Source organism: Gracilinanus agilis, chromosome 5, assembly GCF_016433145.1.
Source record: "Gracilinanus agilis isolate LMUSP501 chromosome 5, AgileGrace, whole genome shotgun sequence".
In the NCBI taxonomy this organism is placed as follows: Eukaryota; Metazoa; Chordata; class Mammalia; order Didelphimorphia; family Didelphidae; genus Gracilinanus; species Gracilinanus agilis.
The window spans coordinates 312,448,636-312,466,817 of NC_058134.1; the positions used below are offsets into that span (position 1 = coordinate 312,448,636).

An 18,182-nucleotide genomic window follows, 5' to 3' on the forward strand; every position below is an offset into this window, starting at 1 on the left:
TTCCTTTCCCCTTAACTTCTGTGTATTGGCTCCTTGGTGGAAGAGTGGTAAGGGTGGGCAATGGGGGTCAAGTGACTTGCCCAAGGTCACACAGCTGGTCAGTGTCTGAGGCCGGATTTGAACCTAGGACCTCCCGTCTCTAGGCCTGACTCTCAATCCACTGAGCTACCCAGCTGCCCCTTTGCCTCATTCTTTCTTACCTAAACCATGTACCTCTCCAGATCCCTGTTGGATAGCTTCCAACAATTCATGTCTTTTATGTTTATACCACATCAGTCTCCAAATATATTTCTCCCATCCCTGACAAGAATGTTCTGCTGCTTGAAAGCACTGATTATTCATTTTAAGAGAACCCTCTTACTTTAGTCTTAGTAACAACTCTAAGACAGAAGAGCTAGGACTAGGAAGTGGGCTCAAGTGACTTGCCCAGGGTCACCCAGCTAGTGTCTGAGGCCGGATTTGAACCCAGGTCTTCCAGACTCTAGGCCTGGCACTCTATCCACTGTGCCACCTACTGCCCCTGAAAGCACTAATTATTGAGATTTTTTTTTTCCCCTTTATGTTGAGCCTCAAATTGCCACCCTATTACATTATTGGACCTAGTGCTTTTTGGCAGCTGTGGTGGAAGGGGAGAAGGAGGGAGAATAGTGTGAGAAAGTTGTATCATATTCACTAGACTTTTGAGGGTATCTCAGAGGGCCTCCTGTCTGCTCAGTTTAATTAGAACCTTTGTAGATTAGAGTCAAGATCTCGACTCTTGGCGCTGCTCTTTGCTGCATGATGTGGGCAAATTGCCTTTTTTTTTTTCTGGGCCTTTGTTTTCTTAATTACAGGATCAGTAGATGGATTAATTTTTAAGTCTCTTTAGTCTATAACCCTTCTGTCTCTGGAGACAACCTGGGTTCTAGAGCACGGGGATCTTTCTAGCTCTCAGCTGTAGGCCATTCAGTTTGTAGGCCCTAAAATTTAAATTTGAATCAGATGGCCCCTTTGTTGTGTGAAATATACTTTTTGGAGAAACAAAAGGAATGATAATAGCTAACATTTGTAAAGTGCCTACTGTGTGCTAGGTACTGGGCTAAATGCTTTACAGTGTCTCATGAACTCTTGGTAGCTTTAACTTACTGTGAATTTGTCTGTTCTTTGGATTGGCCTCTGATAAGGGGAATGAAAACAAGAGAGGGTTAGGGCAGGACTGGAGTCTTTCCAGCCGAGTTCAGAGCAGAATAAATACATGATCTTCTCTTTCTTGATCTTAAGTGTTTTCCAAATTGGCTGCTCAGGTGCTAGCTTTGGTGCCGTCTCTCTCCTTGGGCTCCCTTTGGTCAGCTTCTGTCTTTTTTCTAGCCGCTCTTGCTTTGCTTAGAAATCACAGAAACTTGCGTGAGAGGGAGCCTCCGAAGCCTCGTCCGACACCATCCCCAACAGTTATCCCCTCACAGAGCGAGCGGGAACCTCCTCCCTCCCCCGGCAGCTCCTTGGAGGCGGGCATAGTTCTAAGGAGGAGGGAGGTGTTTCTTCTACCTTAGATTTGCCCTCCCTCCATCCTTTCTTGAATTCTGGGGCAAAGCAGAAGAGGCCAGGCCTTCCTGTAGTTCAGAGCTGTCCACATACTTGAAGGCTGGCTGCCGGGGCGCTGTCTGACTCTCGCCCTCCTGAGCCTTCACGGTGAATCCCGTCTCAAAGCCTCGCCCTGCCACCCTGGGTCGGTTACTTAACCTCTTAGCCACAGTTTCCTCATCTGTAAAATGGGGGTAACGATAGCACCTGCCTCTGGGGGTTTTGTGAAGATCCAATGAGGAAACACGCAAAGAACTTTTCTGTCCAAGTGGCTGCTTTCCTGCCCTCTTTAATCACGCGGGACGCAGACCTAGCCACGATGTGGCCCTTCTCTAGATCGCCCTCCAGCGTTCTTCCTTCGGTGGCACCTCGGAGCCCTTTGAAGGAGCATTTTTCATGCAGTCCTTCCTCTGGGAATTGCCCCGGGGGCATCTTTGGACTGTTTATGCCTCGGGGCCTGCTCTGTATTCTCACATTTGACTTGGTTGCCATTTCTCGGAGGCAGCCTTCGTTTGGCTTGTCGGCCCACCGCTGGCGTCGCACACGGCGTGGTCCACCCGTCCGTGAAACCGAGTGACGTGTAGAGCCTCGTCGCAGTCCTCTCCAGTCCTCTGTTCCGCGTCCGGCTCCCTCCCGTCTCTTTCAGGACGGCCCGTTCTGGGGGGATGCTCACCCCCGCAGGCCTGAGTGCGGTGCCTGGCTTTCTCCCCGACTCAGCAAGTGTTGGCCGTCTGGTCTCTTCTGGTCATTCTCGTCCACGTGGCCGGACCAGCTTGCAGAGTCTCGAGCATCGCTTTGCTGGCGTCGTTCAGACACTCGGACCTTCTTGGAGATTGGGGCACAGACTGAGCTCTCCGGCCTTGGAGGGTTTCCAGGGCCCGGCCGGCCTTCCTTGCCCTCCGCTCGTCCTCCCGTTGGCGCGGCTTCGTGGGGCCTCGTCGTCCTTCTCCGGGACGCCCGGCTCGACCGGTGAGCCCAGCCTGGGGTGGACTTCCTGGTAGAGTTCTTCTTCTGTCCGCGCCTGCCAAGGCCCTGCCGCTGCTGCCCTTTCTCACGGCCCTTTCTGTGCTGCCTCCCGCGTGATCCTCTCTGGCCGGGGTCCTTCGGCATCCCGTCTGCCAGACGGCGTCCCTCGGGCCTCTTCCTGGCTCCGGCCTCGTTCCTGGGGGCGTTTCTCGGGCCGGACCTCTGCCGACTTCCTTCTGTTACATCCGAATGTTGGAACGAGAAGCTCGTGGGCTGAGCCACACTCGGCTCCACGTCTTGGTCAGCGGACTGGCCAGCTTGTTCCAGCTTTGGCCGCAGTTTTACTCAGTCTGACCTCTAGGGATGTCCCTGTGTGGAGCTGCCTTTTGGGTTGTTGAAAAAGAATATTTGCTTATGACTTCCATTGCGTACTCCAACCTCGTCCGTTATCCCATTTATCTTTGGAATTCCTGCTCTAGCGGCCCAATCCTCTAGGCCAGGGACGGGCAGACTTCTTAAAGAGGGGCCAAAGGAAAGGAGACCCTCCTCTGTCAGTCTGTTTCTAAGGCAGCTCTCTCCAAGTTTCATTGTGTTGTACCCTCCTCGGTGTATTCGTCAGGTTAGCCGAGAGAACATTTCTGGGGCCGCATCTGGCGCACCATCACTGCTCTAGGCTAATAAATATGACGTCTTTCTTGGGCGGGACTTCCATTCATTTATTTATCTGTTTGTTTTTTGGTCAGGGCAGTAAAGAAGCCGAACAGGTCAGCATTTTATTTATTTTTATTTTTCTAATTTTTACTTTGAGTGTTTCAGCTCCTTCCCTCTCCCCCAAGTCCCCCTGAGCCCCTTGGCCGACGCGCCATTCACTGGGTTTCACATGTATCGTCCAAGGCCGAATCCCATGTTGTGGGTAGCTGGACTAGAGCTATCGCTTGGCGTCTCCGTCCCCATTGGTTGGCGTTTGTGGATGTTGCAGGGCTTCGTGGGCCGCGCAGACTCGTAGCGCTGCTGCCTCTGCATTTGCAGGGAGAGAATTCCGTCACTCTGAACTGCTTTTCTCGCCCTTTATTGACTAAGCGGCCATTCCGGTTCATCACATGACGATGACTTTCTCTTTTTAACCCTTAACTTCTGTGCATTGGCTCCAAGGCGGGAGAGTGATAAGGATGGGCGATGAGGGTCAAGTGACTGGCCCAGGGTCACCCAGCTGGGAAGTGGCTGAGGCCGGATTTGAATCCAGGACCTCCCGCCTCTGGGCCTGACTCTCCGTCCACTGAGCCACCTGCTGCCCCCTACGATGCCTTTTGCTGAGCTTCCAGACCTCTAAATTCTCAGAACATTTTCACGTAGAAGAAAGACTCTCTTGCCAGGTTTCCTTGGTCTTGTTCTTACGAGATTTCCTTTTGACGCCGGTGTCGGGTCCACATTGATCTCCATTCGACTTCCTTTGTTGGGCCTGACATTTGAGGAGATCTGAGGCTCCTCTTGAGTCCCGTCTCTGCCGGCTCGCCTACCCCAGGCTGACGTGGCTAGAAGGGACAGGCCCCAGGCCGGGTCGTACCTCAGATCCGCTGGGCCTGTCTGTGCCTTCCTAGAAGTCAGGAGCAGATTCTCCGGCGCGAGGCTTCCGGGCCGATGGCTGAGCACAATTGTTCAGATTCTCGGCCTCCTCTCCATTCTGTATCCTCTCTTCCACTGGGGGGCTCCGTGGCGAGTCGGCATCCACGTCCACAACTTATTTCTCCGGCCGAAGCCCTCGAAGGGTGTTCTTTGCAGCTAACAAGACCGCCGTGTGCAGCATAGCTGGAGGGAGGGAGGGAGAAGTTCTGGTTCCAAACCTGGCGGCCTTCTTCTTGCGTGGAAAAGGCCCGCTCAGGGGTGTTCTGCTCGGGTTCTCCCCTCTCTGGAGCTCTGGGCGAGGACGGGTGGACGGACGCAGGGTTCTGCCCGCTCCCAGCTCTGCGCTTCAGGATTGTCGACGACCTTAATTAGCTCAGTGGGCTGAGTGGGGAAGGCCTGTGAAGCGCCACGGCCCCACGCCTTGGACAAAGCGCTTTCAGGGTGTTCTCGGTCGGAGGTCCCTCGGCTGCTGGAGTGGGATGTTGGAGAGGGCGCGCGTGCTCTCGAAGCCTTCCTCTTGGAAGTGGCCAGCCTCGGGGCAGACACCAAAAGTCTCCTCCATTTTGGAGAAGCCTGAAACAAGGCCCGTCCCAATTCTCCCAGCCTTGTCTGGGTGTCCAGCTTTTGTCCACGTCCTCCCAGACATTTGGAGCTCTTCCTCATTATCCCTTCTGTTGCTGTGTTAGAGACAATTAAAACTCTGTAAGTATGCAAACATAATAATTAGTATGGCTGTAAGCTTGTGAAGGAAATTCTGTCTCCCTCTAAATTACTTGGCCATTATTGGGGAAACGACCCCGGGCTGCCCTCAGTGAGAGCCGAAGGCCGTGGGTAGCGGTTCTTTCTCTTGGGTCTGCCTGTAAATGCTCTCCTAGATTCCGAGTTAGGGAGTGGCTTCTCCTCAAAGGGATCTTAGGGAAAAGGAGCTTCTGTTTTTAAAGCCGTGTGCACGTACCTAGGTGAGGGTCTGGGATACTCATTCTTTTTTTTTTTAATTTAATTAATTTAGAATATTTTTCCATGGTCACATGATTCATGTTCTTTCCCTCCCCCCTCCTGTAGCCAACAATCAATTCAACTGCGTTTTACATGTGTCATTGATCAGGGCCTATTTCCATATTATTAATATTTGCACCAGGGTGATCGCTTAGAGTCTACATCCTCAATCCTATCCCCATTGACCCATTGATCAAGCAGGTGTTTTTCTTCTGTGTTTCTGCTCCCACAGTTCTTTCTCTGGATGTGGATAGCGCTTTTTTCTCATAAGTTCCTCTGGATTGTTCTGGGTCATTGCATTTCTATTAGCAGAAAAGTCCCTTACATTGGATCATGCTACAACGTATCTGTCTCTGTGTACAACATTCTCCTGGTTCTGCTCCTTTCACTCTGCATCACTTCCTGGAGGTCTTTCCAGTTCACGTGGAATTCCTCCAGTTCTTTATTCCTTTGAGCACAATAGTATTCCATCACCAGCAGATACCACAGTTTGTTCAGCCATTCCCTAATTAAAGAGCATCCCCTCATTTTCCAATTTTTTTTGCCACCACAAAAAGCACAACTATTAATATTTTTGTACAAGTCTTTTCCTTTATTATCTCTTTGGGGTACAAACCCAGCAGTGGTATAGCTGGATCAAAGGGCAGGCATTCTTTTATAGCCCTTTGGGCATAGTTCCAAATTGCCATCCAGAATGGTTGGATCCATTCACAGCTCCACCAACAATGCATTAGTGTCCCGATTTTGCCACAACCCCTCCAGCATTCATTACTTTCCTTTGCTGTCATATTAGCCAATGTGATACCCATTCTCGAGCAGGTGATATGAATTCACGTTTCCAAAGGAAAGATGGTATTTCATGTCACAAACATCTAAAGTCTGTCCGTCAGTACGTTACAGGGACAATCCTCACACCCCGGGCACTGCGGAGTGACCCATTTAGTCGGCCACAGAACATTCATTTCCTGGACTGGCCCGATGTTTGAGTTCATGTGTTGATGATCGCCCCGGCTGCTCTTCTCTTCCTGGTCAGTGCCCCGCCGTATCTGGCCCTCAGAAGATGGGTGCTCTCTCCTCTCCAGAAACACCCAGAATAATTCAGTCTTCAGAGGAGCTACGGTGGCCACCCCTGGAGAAACAGCACCGAGGTCAGCCCGGAAACGCGGATTTCTCCGGGTGTCGCCGCTCATAGCGTTAGTAAGCAGAGCGCTGGGGACGTGTTCTGAACGTGCCCGAGCCTTCCCCGAGTTCTTCCTCTGCCCGCTGAGCTTGGCACCATCTCGCTCGCCTGCCGGAGGTTCCGTGTCGAGGGAGAAGTGCGCGCACTGGTGAGAGTGACCTGGCAGGGAGCGTGCCGCTAAGCTGGCTCTCCCACGCACTTCCAGCGTCCCGTCTAGAGGGTCCCAGTAGCCCGTCGGGTGCCCCTCGGCCTCCCACAGTAACTTCTGCTGCCTCTTGGCATCAAAGAGCTCTTGAAAACCTGTCGCACCCTCTCGGGCCACGACTCCCCCCCGCTTTGACTTCCACCCTTCCGTCCCTCCCAAAGAGCTCCGTTTGTCTCTTTGCCCTCCTTCCTTCTCCTGCGGCCCCCTTTAAAGGGCAGCCCAAGGCCCGTCTGGCGCCCCGCCACAGGCAGCCCCCGCAGCCTTCTCTGTCCCGGCCTCTCCTTCCTGTCGGGCAATGCCTTTCGTCGCAGCGCGTGTGTGGATGGACGTGCTGGTTGGCTTCCCCGTTAGATGCTCCTTTCCCGCAGGATTGTCTCCTTCCTTGGACGCGGACCTGCCTCCCTGCCCCGAAGGAGTGCCTTTACTTTAGGGCACTGAAGAAACTCCGTCCTTGGCGAGAGGCACCTCGTAGAATCGGTGCAATGTCGCACCTCTGCGGCTCTGGTCCAGATGAGGATCTGGACCAGAGCCGCAGCAGGTGCTCGAATGACGGATGGACGGACGGGGCCCATCGAGGGCCGGAGGTGGTAAATGACGCTCCTTTTGGAAGGAGACAGACAAGTCGCCCTTTAACAAGTGTAGCCGGCAGAGGGGCTGTCTGGCCGGTGGGGCCTCCTGCTTGGCCAGGAACGTCCAAGACTCGGGTTCAAACATCTACGTTTCTGGGCTGGGTTCTGGCCCGGAAGGATCTCAGGGAATGAATGCAGCCTCTGAATCCTGAATGAGGAGATCAGGAGAGCAGCGGCTCGACCGCACCTTAAACGTTTGCTTTTTGATTGTTTTTCAGGAGGCCGTAGAAAAGTACGAAGAAGTGCTGCATAACTTGGAATTTGCCAAGGAGCTTCAGAAAACGTTTTCTGGACTCAGCCAAGACGTAAGTGGGTTCAGGAAAAGCAGCAAGGTTGTAGAGGGCTCCCGAAAGGGAGGCGGATGCTTGAGGGTCCCCAAGCCCCGAAGACCAAAAAACTAGAGCTGCTCCCAGCGGGGTGCCCTTGGGGCGTTCACAGCCGGTCCTTCTCCGCTGACCTGGGATCAAAAAGACGGAGACGGTAGACCCTGAGCTTCTCAGGGTTCCATTTCCGTCTCGGTTTTGGGGCCTCTCCCAGGAAGGAGGGCGGGGGCTCAGGAGGTGGGAGGAGTCCGAAGGAAGCGGGAGAGTCCTAAGGATTGCGTGTGTTAAAGATATCTTCTTGGGGGAGGCAGGCTGGTGGAGAGAGCCAGGCAGGCGCCTAGAAATTCCTCGGAGTCCTCTCTTCTTCCGCTCCATTCAAGGATTGGAACCAGGGTTTGTTGCGTTGTTCCCCAAAGCCTGGTTTTCCACTGAGTTTTCACTTGATTTGTTTGCCGTCAGTTTTGTTTCTTTTAAGTCCCGATTGCTGCTGTGGCTCCCTCGGGAGCTAACGTCTCGGGATGTCCCCTGAGGGCTTTTAGCCTGCCGGCCTCTTTGGGAGATTGTTTCACACTTAAAGGCGGCCGTTGTAGTTAGTGCTGCTGGAACATGTCTGCCGCGAGAGGTTGTCCCGCTTGTGTTTGTCCCGGGAGACGTCTGCGTTTCGGGCCCTGCACGGCCCCCTCCGATGCTCTTGTCTCATCGTTTGGTCCTTCTGAACCTTTTTGTCGGTCGCTTTTTTTACCGTCCCCTCGTTAGTGCCTGGGCCCGAGTCCTCGGCCCGCTCGTGGCGTAGGTAGAGTCTGTCCTGAAGGCGCCGCGCACGCTGAGCTGCCGCAAAGCCGGGACGGCCCGGATTCCGGTCGTTTTTCTGAGGCGTTTTTGGCCGTGTGTGCCCGGGCCAGTCCACCCGCTTCTCGGGCCTCTGGGCAGCTCTTTAAGGGTCATTGTGTTCGGACGGGGAGACAGTCCGCCTGGAAGTTTCCTATGTGAATGGAATCGCCCGGCCAGGAGCCCGAGACAGATTGATTGTGTCATTTGTTTTCACGCGTATCCAGTGACCGGAAAGCTGGTGGGGTTAAAGCAGCGTCTGGCCAGGGTGCTCTCGGGGCCTCTGCGGTGGCCGGTCAGACATGCATTGTGAGTAAGCAGCCACGGCAGCAAAGCCCTGCTCTGCGCTGACAGTTTGGGGGCCAGCGGGCTGCCTGGGGCACAGGTTCGCCCAAGGCCTCGCCGGAGGTGGCCGTGTTTGCCTTCCATCTTAAAATCGATGCTGTACTGGTTCCAAGGCAGAAGAGCTGTGAGGGCTGGGCCGGGGGGGGGGGGCGTAAGGACTTGGCCAGGGTCACCCAGCTAGGATTACTGTCTGTCTGTCTGTCTGTCAGCCTATCTGTTATATCTAGGTATTGTAGGATGTGTGTTTAGTCCAACAATAAATCTAGTCCCTACATCGTCGACCTAATTTTGCTTTAAGCTATTCTGATAAAAGTCGGTCACCTTTTTAGGAGAAAGTGTGTGTTTTCTTTTGCTTTTCCTCCTGGTAGATGATAGAATCCTGGTCCAGGAGTTTGATTGGATTTGAGGGGTCGACCCCGCCAGAGAGATTTAACTCCTTTTTGTTTCAGTTTTACTCCCAGCTTGCCTATTTGTATCCAAAAGGCACCCGGAAAACATTGCTCTGCTCTTCTTCCCAGCTTCCATCTCTCAGGCCCAGGGTCGGCCACCTTTCTGGCCGGGAGAGCCCTAAACGCCACCTTTTTTAAAAGGTCATTTCCTGAGAGCCGTCCAGAGCTCGCAGCGCGGCTCCCGTAAGAGCGCCTGCAGAAAGAGCCCGACGGTGCCGACCCCTGGCCTAGACTCTTTGGCTTCCCTCCAGACTCGGCCCAGGCACCGCCTCTTCCAGGGGCCGATTCCCTCCCCACAAGCGTGGGTCCTCCTTCCCCCGCCTCGGTCCCTTGGTCTGAATTCGGCCTGTTCGGAGCCTCTCCGCATGTGAGCCTTCCAAGGACAAGGGCTGCTGGGCTCCCTCCTAGACCTCCAGCACGTTACAGAAGTCCCGGCTCAGAGCCTTATTTGGTAGCCTGAAAAGCACTTAGCGGCAAACTGTATGGTGGGCCGCTGCGCATGCGATTCGCTTTCTCAGCTGCCGGGTGAGGTTCTGGGCGAGCTTCCGGAGAGGACCATTCCAGGAGCTCGACAATAGGTCGACCGTGGGGGCGGGGGCTCCATCTGGAGGGGGAGGCCGTGGCCGGACCCGGCTCGTCTCCGAGGCCCGTAAAAGGAGGGGCGGACGAGCTCCCCGAAGCCCTGGTTAGCTCTGAGTCTTGCCGGCCCGTTTTGGGGGTGTGGAGTGGCTAGCGGCGGGGACAGATGGCGGCCCGCTTTAATCAGAATTTGTTTTTAATAGCTCCTGAAAGCCCAGAAGAAGGCTCAGAGAAGGGAGCACTTGCTAAAGCTCGAGGCGGAGAAAAAGAAGCTCCGGACTATATTTCAAGTTCAGTATGTCTTACAGAACTTCACCCAAGAACACGTCCAAGAGGACTTCAAAGGCGGCTCGAATGGTGCCCTGTATTTGCCTTCGAGAGAACTAGACTACCTCATTAAGTTTTCCAAACTCACGTGCCCCGAGAGGAACGAGAGCTTAAGGTACATTCACGGGAAGGGGAATTTCCTCTTAGTCTGTCGATATTTGGGACGAATTTGGGACGAATTAGGTCGTGCCGTAAGGAACGGCACATCTCTGATTAAGCGTTGTAAGGGGGAAATCTGGGCTGGGGAACGAGTCCCTTCCTTCCTCTTCAGGGGGTTTCATGGGGTTGCCCTGATCTTAAAAAAGGCCGCCCGAGGGGCCGGCCAGCGTTAGTCTCTCTGAGGAGCCTTTTGGATGACCTCGGAGCCTTGGCACCCTGATGCCTCCTCCTTTGCAGTGAGCAAAAAGGAGAAGGACTTGGCGTTCTGCCTTCACCCCAAGGGGAAAACCAGACGTTCACCCGTAGCAAAGCGCAAATGGCAGCTTTATTTCCATTAGCCCCCTTGCTTTGGTGCCTTTTCCCCCTTCTCACGCCTTTCCCGTTAGCCAGATTTCCATCTTGTTTTGGACAAATACTCCTGATTGACTTTTTTCTTCATTGGAAAGTTCCGTGCATTTTTGTTTTATTCCCTTAACGTGGGTTTACAGTTCCTCCGTGCTTTTAAACATTCTAAATCTCCACGAACGCCAGCTCTTGGCCTCTTTCTTGCCGGTTGGGCGCGCTGGCCCCTCCGCCGTCTCCACGTACGCGTTGTCCCGGCTAGGGGACGGGCCTTACCTTGGGCTCCGCAGAACTTTTATCCGCCTCGTCACCCTGGAAAGGGAATCGGACTCTAGTAGGCAGGAGTTAGCCATCGCCTGGGAATTGTCCTTTGTTCCTCAGAGTGCCTTTGTGTAAACACGTGGAGGGCCGGCAGTGGCCAGTCCTTCGCCCAGAGATTGCTTTTCTCTGTCCCCTAAAGGGAGAGGTTTCAGAATGGACGTGGCCGGACGTCCACGTGGCTAGTCGCCTTCGGCCTTTTAAGCTGAATGTTGCCTTGAGGTTGGGAACAAGAGGCCTTGCCAGACCTAATTCTGAGCCTGCTCTGTTTTGCTGCTTTTCTTTGTCAGCGTGGAAGACCAGATGGAGCAGTCGTCCCTCTACTTCTGGGACCTCTTGGAGGGGAGCGAGAAGGCCGTGGTAGGAACAACATGTGAGTCTCTTCTGCCTGACTGTACATGCCTGCAGACTTGGATCTGTGAACTTGGGTCTTTTCTAACAACTTCTTTCTCGGAAAGGACATTGAGTATCGCTTCGAGCAGAAGAGCGGTAAGGGTAGGCAATGGGGGTGAAGTGACTTGTCCAGGGTCACCCCGCTAGGACATGTCTGGGGCCAGATTGGAACCCAGGACTTCCTTCCTCTAGTCCTGGCTCTCCATCCACTGAGCTCCCCGCTCCCCTCTGTAACCCGAATCTGTAGTGGATTTATCCGCCTGCTTTTGTGATTTCTCCAGCTTGGCTTGGCAGCCCTTGGAGAGGAGTGAAGGCCACCAGTGGACGCTCTGCCCTTAGATGGAGTTCAGAGGCCCCACCTCCTTCCAGGACTTTTTTCTCCTAAATTTTCTCACAAAATGAGACCAGTGTGGAAAAAGCTTTCTGTCCCCGTTGCTGTAGAGGCCCGTCTGGCTTTTGACTTTGACATTTACGTCCCCGAGTGACCCGGGGTGGGTTAGTGCCATTTCTGCTGGCCTTTTCGGAATCCTCCTGTTCTCTGCCCATTGGCTGCTCCTCGGCGTCTGTCCGCTCGCCGTCTGTCATGCCCACTCTGAGCATTCTCTCTGCCTCCCGTTCTCTTTTCCCTGCAGACGGTGGCCCTTCAGAACTTCCCCCGTTCTCCTGGGCTCCTTTGTCTTCAGGACGGCTCCCGTCCAGTCCAGCATCACCATTTCCCCACGGGATATTCCAAGCGGAATCCTGTCGTTCTCTCAGACGCACAAAGGGCCCAGAAACAACCCTTTACATTTCCCACCCCCTCTTTCAAACTTCCATTTGCTCCCAAGAGCATCAAAATGGGTCAAAATCTTTAGGAGCCGCTGGAAGAAAACTCCCTTTGGTGCCCGTCTGCTGAGCTGAGGAGGACCCCGGCTGTCCCTGCCGCGGAGAGCAGCCTGGCCAGAAGCCTGGGTGTTTGGGGAAGAGCTCCTTCCTTCCAAAGAGGGCGACTGACGGTCTCTCCGCACCCTGCAGCTTGCAAAGGAAAAGCCAGAGATCTTTTGAGAAGATGCTGCCCCGCTTCCGCAGCACCTGATGCGGATGCCGCTGTGGTCAGGACAGATGATGAAGGCCGGGTCAAGAAGCTGCTTGAATGAACGTAGAACTTCCAGGCACCCCCTGGGCATCCTCGATGCTTCCTTCTCCCTCAGCCAACCATTTGCCAGATCTTGTCCCTCTTTGGCCTCCAGCATCTCCCCATAATCCTCCTCTCCACTCCCCTGATGCCTGTTCCAGGTTAGGCACGAATCACCTGCTACTGCCGGAGCTTTCTCATTGTTTCAAGGCTCTGTCCTCCTCCGTGACATCTTTTGCTAGCGACCACCCGCTTCTGGGTTTCCTCCTTCCCTGCCCTCTTAGTGCACCCCGAATTGGAAAGCACGTCCTGTCCGTGTTTTCAGATTTCCTTCTCTCTCTGCATGCTCTTTCTTTCCACTGGAGCGGAAGTTCTCTGAGGGCGGAAGCTCTCGTGTTCTTGGTTTCCATCGCCCGGCACGTGGCAGACGTCCGCTCTCGGGGCTTGGCCGAGACACTTGGGGCGCAGGCCTCTTTCTAAGGAGGGAGTTGGAGGGACTCGGCCTCCCTGTAGATTCTGGTGTTGGAAGGTGCCCACGAGAAGCCCTTCATAAGACCGTTGTTTTATGGGAGCCTGGGGGAGACGACTTGCCACCCCAGCCTGCTTTCTGTTTTCCTACTCTGTGAAACTCTGCATGGCGTCTAAACGGACCAGGGCTTAGCTGGTGGTCACATTCTCCTCCTTCCCTGTTCTTGTGGACCCAGAAGGGGCCTCCCCAGCGTTCGAGGCTTAATGACAGCGTGTTGTTTTGTTTTGTATCCATGCCCGTGTTTTATCAGACAGAGACAGACAGACAGAGACAGACAGCGTGTGTACATGTACGTACATACTTCCGATGGTTCCTAATTGTTATGTCCTTCTTTCTTAGACAAACACATGAAAGATCTGTTGTCAAAACTGCTGACTTCTGGCTATTTCGAAAGTGTTCCAGTTCCCCGAAATAGCGTTCTGAAGCAGAAAGAAGAAGTGGAGGGAGAGAGGCCGGGGAAGTCGGAGAAGAAGCCGTCACTGCCACCGGACTCCACTAAGGAATCAGGTTTGTGAGGCGTCCTCCCCGCTCGCTCTCCCCAAGCCGCTTGTATGCACTCGCTGTCCCTCATCGGGATTTGTCCTCGTTGCTGGGAAGCCCCCAAGGTAGAGAGCCGTCTCGTGCCGTGCTGCTGCCTCCAGGAGAGGCTGGGAACCGAAAGGGAGATTCGAGGTTGAGCTTTAAAGGCTTTCCTCCCGCTGCTTTTGGAAAAGAGATTAAGTTTGTCAAGCTGAGGGTGAGACCCGGCTGTTAGAGACTTTGCTCTGGCCAAATCGAAGTTCAGCAAAACCTGGAAAGAGCTGAACGGGAACAGATGGCCCCAGAATGTCATCGCTTAAAAATGGGCTCACCCCGGCCCTGCCGTAGCGCAGCGTCCCAGGAGCTCACGCAAGGAAACAGCCAGGCAGGCCTTTCACAAGGGGTGAAGTAACGCAGAATTGCCCAGCGGACGACGCTGGTGGGTTTTGCTCTTTATAAGAGGATCCGCTAGAGCAGGGCCCAAGTTCTCATCGGATCGGTTTCTGCCAGAATCCATCCTTACTTTGGAGGCCACATCCAGAAACTAGTTAAAGCAGCCCCGCAAACCGTCTGCTCTGACTTCTGTTGGACGCTGCGGGGACGGGTCGGCCTCCTTCCCGCTCCCGAGTTACAGTTGGCCTCTTGTCCATCCTCTTGGCTACTCGTGTTGCTCACAGAAGTTATCCTCGTCGTAGAACCACTTTCCTCCGTTCTGGAAAGCAGAGAATATTCTTAGTAACATTCTAAGCGCTCCAAAAGCAGCCTTTCATGACTTTGTGCCCAAGAAAAACGGGTTTAGAAAACACCGAGCGAGGCATCTGTAAGTGCTCGCTGTTCGAATCGCCCTTCCTTGCCTTCACCTCACGGGCCAGTAGACTGACTGCATTTTTGCTTCATTCCCTTCTTGCTTCTTATTTCTTTGGGAATCGTGCGGCTCCTCCCCATGCAAGTCATCTCCTCCGTACTTTTCTCTTTTAAAAGTTTCCTCGAAGGGCAGCGGCGAGGTGGCTGAGCGGATGGAGAGCCAGCCTGGAGCCGGGAGGCCCTGGGTTCAAATAGGACCTCAGACACTTCCTGGCTGGGTGACCCTGGGCAAGTCACTTCACCTCAGTTACGGAGCCCTTCCTGTGCTTGTGCCTTGGAGCCGATACTTAGTATTGATTCCAAGCCCGAAAGTGAAGGTTACCTTTTTTTTTTCATTGATCCTTCTTGTCTCGGTCAGTTATTTCCCACCGCCTGTTCCAGACTAGACTTTCCCCGTGACAAGGAAAAACCACCCCAAACGTCCAGTACAGAGATCTCGTCTGACGAGATAGAAATATTCTCCTTTCGTAGTTCGGAGCTCTTTTTAAGAAGTCCGTGTTTTCCAGGACCTTTTTGGGTTTTCCCATTATGGAGTCCAACGTGGTTTGAGTCATCTTTTCACTTATGTGGTTGGAGTCTCTGTGCTTCTCCTCTTGGCTCTGCATCTCTCTCCATCCAGAAAACTCTTTCCGCCTGCCGACCAGTTGTGGTCACCCAGGAAGGTTCCCAGTTAGCGGGCGCTGCCGCGGGCCGCTGCGCGTGCCTCGGTGTCCAGCGTGCGCTCCGCCTTGCTCCTTAGGGCTCCCACGCAGGAGGCTGGGGTGGGGGAAAGGAAGGCCCCTTTCATCGTGTCATTCGGAGTGCAAGCCCAGAAGAGAGCCGAGTTGTTTCCCGGCCCTCCGGCCCAGCTCCCTCTGCGGGCCTGGCTTCCCACTGACCTTTGCCCGATGATGCCAAACGAGCCGCTGTCTGGCTTCGAATGGCGTTTCTTTTGGTGCTGGGGACCTCCGGGGGACTTCCTTGGGGACCTCCCGGGGACCTCCTGGGAACCTCCTGGGGACCTCCTGGGAGACCTCCTGGGGACGCTCTTCACGCGGCCACCTCTTGAAGGCCAGACCTTTAGAGCCTGGCCGGCCTCTGGGGCGGCGACGTCTGCCCAGTCCTGTCTGTGTCCCTTCCTGGTGCATCTTGGGAGTGAGACGTTATGGGTATCGGCCGAGGCAGCCATTCTCATCCCACAGATGTCCGCTGCACTTCTGTGGGCTTTTATCCGCTGCTGGGAAGCCTTTTCAGAAGTCTGGGGAGTGCAAGTGTCTACTGTATTGGCTCTCCCAGACTCTGCTTAAAAAGCCAATCGGTGCTCACGATCGGGCCCCTTCGTGGCCTCATTCTTGAAATGGTGACTTTTTCTAATCTGATCAAGCACCCGCGGCTGACGGATGCGCTCATGTGCTTGTGGCCGGCCAAACTGCTTGACGAATTTCCGAGGGATTCTTGTCAAAAAGAGTCCTTGTCCGCAAGGCCCGAAGCCTCTCCATCCTCACTTTTCCAGGCGGCTCCACGTTCTGCTTTTCTGCTTAAAAGCACTAGAGCGTTCTGCTGCTTGATAATAGCGGAAAGCCTGCCGAGCTCTCCATCTTCGTGGTTACGTTTCCCTCATTTCTAGACCTTTTTGTTCTTCTAAATGAATTGATCTTTTTGGCTCTAAAAAGATGACTGAGAGGCCGTGTGCCATTGCGGAGAGACAGCTGGCCTCAGCACCAGGAAGGCTTGATTTTAATTTTTGCCTCTGATTTATTTATAATTTTTTTTTTAACCCTTAACTTCTGTGTGTTGGTTCCTTGGTGGAAGAGTGGTAAGGGTGGGCCATGGGGGTCAAGTGACTTGCCCAGGGTCACTCAGCTGGGAAGTGGCTGAGGCCGGGTTTGAACCCAGGACCTCCTGTCTCCAGGCCTGGCTCGCCATCCACTGAGCTACCCAGCTGCCCCCTATTTATAATTTTAAAAGTTTTTTTAATTAACAAATATTTTTAGAGATACACTTTTAAATATTTCAAAAATAAAAAAAATTAAAATATGTTTTTATAGTCACATCAGCTGTGTGATCCTGGACAGTCAGTTGCAGAGAAGGTTCTGTCTTACAGCGGCAAGAGAAATGTCCTTATCCAAGAATTGCCTCTGTTAATGAAAGCAGAGGCGTCGTGCTAGCCTCCTCTTAAAAAGTGTTCTCTGTTTCTGGCCAGCATGGCTGCCTGGTCAGGCTAAGGTAGACCCAGCTCCCACAGCCCTGTCTTACTTAGCAAAGGCCTAAAATTCTCACACGACTGCCCAAGAATGAAGAAATCCAATGAAAAACTGGAGGAAATGGTACCTTCCACTCCAGAGCTGCCAAGAAGTCGTTCAGAGAGCCAGAGGCAGGGAAGGGGGCACCTCTAGCAAAGCGAGGGCCAGCACGACCAGAGTCAGGACACAGAAGGCCACCGGAGCAGAAATCTCCCCCGAGGGGAGCCCCTCGGAGCAGCCGTGCCCCTTGTGGTGAGGAGCAGGACTCGGAGGCCTCTGACGCCCTTCCCCGAGATTCCACACCTCAAAGATTCCGCCCCAGGAGGCAGAAGTCCTTGCAAGACCCCAGGTGATGCCGTCTGGCCGAAGCATCAGACCCGGCTTCAGCCACTAAACACAGAGAGATGAAAAAAATCAATGAAAACACTGACCGATAACTCGTAAAAAATGGGGAAACTAGAATTCCCCAAAGAAGGGGAGAGACGCAGCGAGGAAAATGTTTTCTGCAAGGACTACATGCAGATGTCTAGAGGAAGCGCCGTGAGGCGAAATGAAAAGAAAAGCGCTTGAGGAAGGAATTGGAAGGAGAGGGCGGGCAGAGGGGAAAGGGGGGCATCTGCCCCAAACCATGAACTCGAAACTGAGAATAGACTGAATGGACAGCGACGACTCCGCAGGATGCCCGGAAGTTTTAGAGAGGTCAAAAGTATAGAAGAAAATGGGAAGTCTCAGGAATGTCACAGGCAAAATTTGGGAGAGCCCAAAAGCAAAACAAACTTTCTGATACAAGGGGGAGAGGAAGAACAAAATAAAAGAACCAGAACCTAAGGGGAGGCGCCTTAATTTGCCTCCAGGACAGCTGGGAAATGGCTGAAAAAATGATAATATATGGAGTATGACTGAACTGTAAAGTAATGATGAAAGAAGACGTCCGGGAATCCTGGGAACTTTATTTTTTCGATTATACAAGCAGTAACAAATTTCCACAAATTTTCCAAAGAAATATAATCCAAATGGTCGCCCTCTCCCCCACCCCAGCTGACACAGATTCGGTTTGGGTTATGCAAAACACGCCTCCAGAGTGTTCATTTTTGTAAGGGAATAATCGTCTAAAACCAAGGCCCCGAACCGAGAACTCAAATAAGAAAAAAAGTGAAAAGTAGGAAGGCGTCACCTGCGTTGTGGCCCGGCCAGTCCTCTCTGGAGGCGGGGAGCGTTCTTGCTCAAAGTTCCTCAGAATCGTCCTGGATCCTCGTTGTTGCTGCTGCTGTGCACACTGTTCTCTTGCGTCTGCTCATTCCCTCTGCATCCCTTCACGCCGGTCTTCGCAGCTCATCCTCTCTTCTAGTCCATCACCAGCCTGTGCCGCAGTTGGTTCGGCCATTCCCCAACGGATGGACGTCCCACCGCCAAAAGAGCAGCTAGAAATCTTTGTAGGAGTAGGTCCTGTCCCCTTTTTAAAAAATCTCTTTAGGAAACAGACCCAGGAGTGATCCTCCTGAATTGAAGGTTATGCATTGTTCTGTAGCCCTTTGCGCAGTGTTCCAAATTGCCCTCAGAATGGTCGGGTCCATTCACAACTCCACCAGCAATGCATTAGTGTCCCAATTTAGGAGTGAAAATTCAACTAAGTTTTTAAAAAGGAAATAAAACCTCAGAGAATCATCACCAAAACTGAGGTGATTAACCATGATAGGGTGTCGGGGTGCCAC

At 53.3% G+C, this 18,182-nt stretch overlaps 1 protein-coding gene across 1 annotated transcript in view; it reads left to right on the forward strand.

Annotated features, from left to right (window-relative positions):
- Positions 1-7,311: 7,311 nt before the first annotated feature.
- Positions 7,312-18,182, forward strand: part of CAPRIN2 (caprin family member 2) — a 41,918-nt gene continuing 31,047 nt past the window's right edge. The window contains exons 1-4 of the mRNA XM_044679312.1: positions 7,312-7,464; positions 9,887-10,125; positions 11,120-11,202; positions 13,205-13,372. Of these exons, the coding sequence (XP_044535247.1) occupies positions 7,312-7,464; positions 9,887-10,125; positions 11,120-11,202; positions 13,205-13,372 (643 nt within the window). The remainder of the gene's footprint in view (positions 7,465-9,886; positions 10,126-11,119; positions 11,203-13,204; positions 13,373-18,182) is intronic.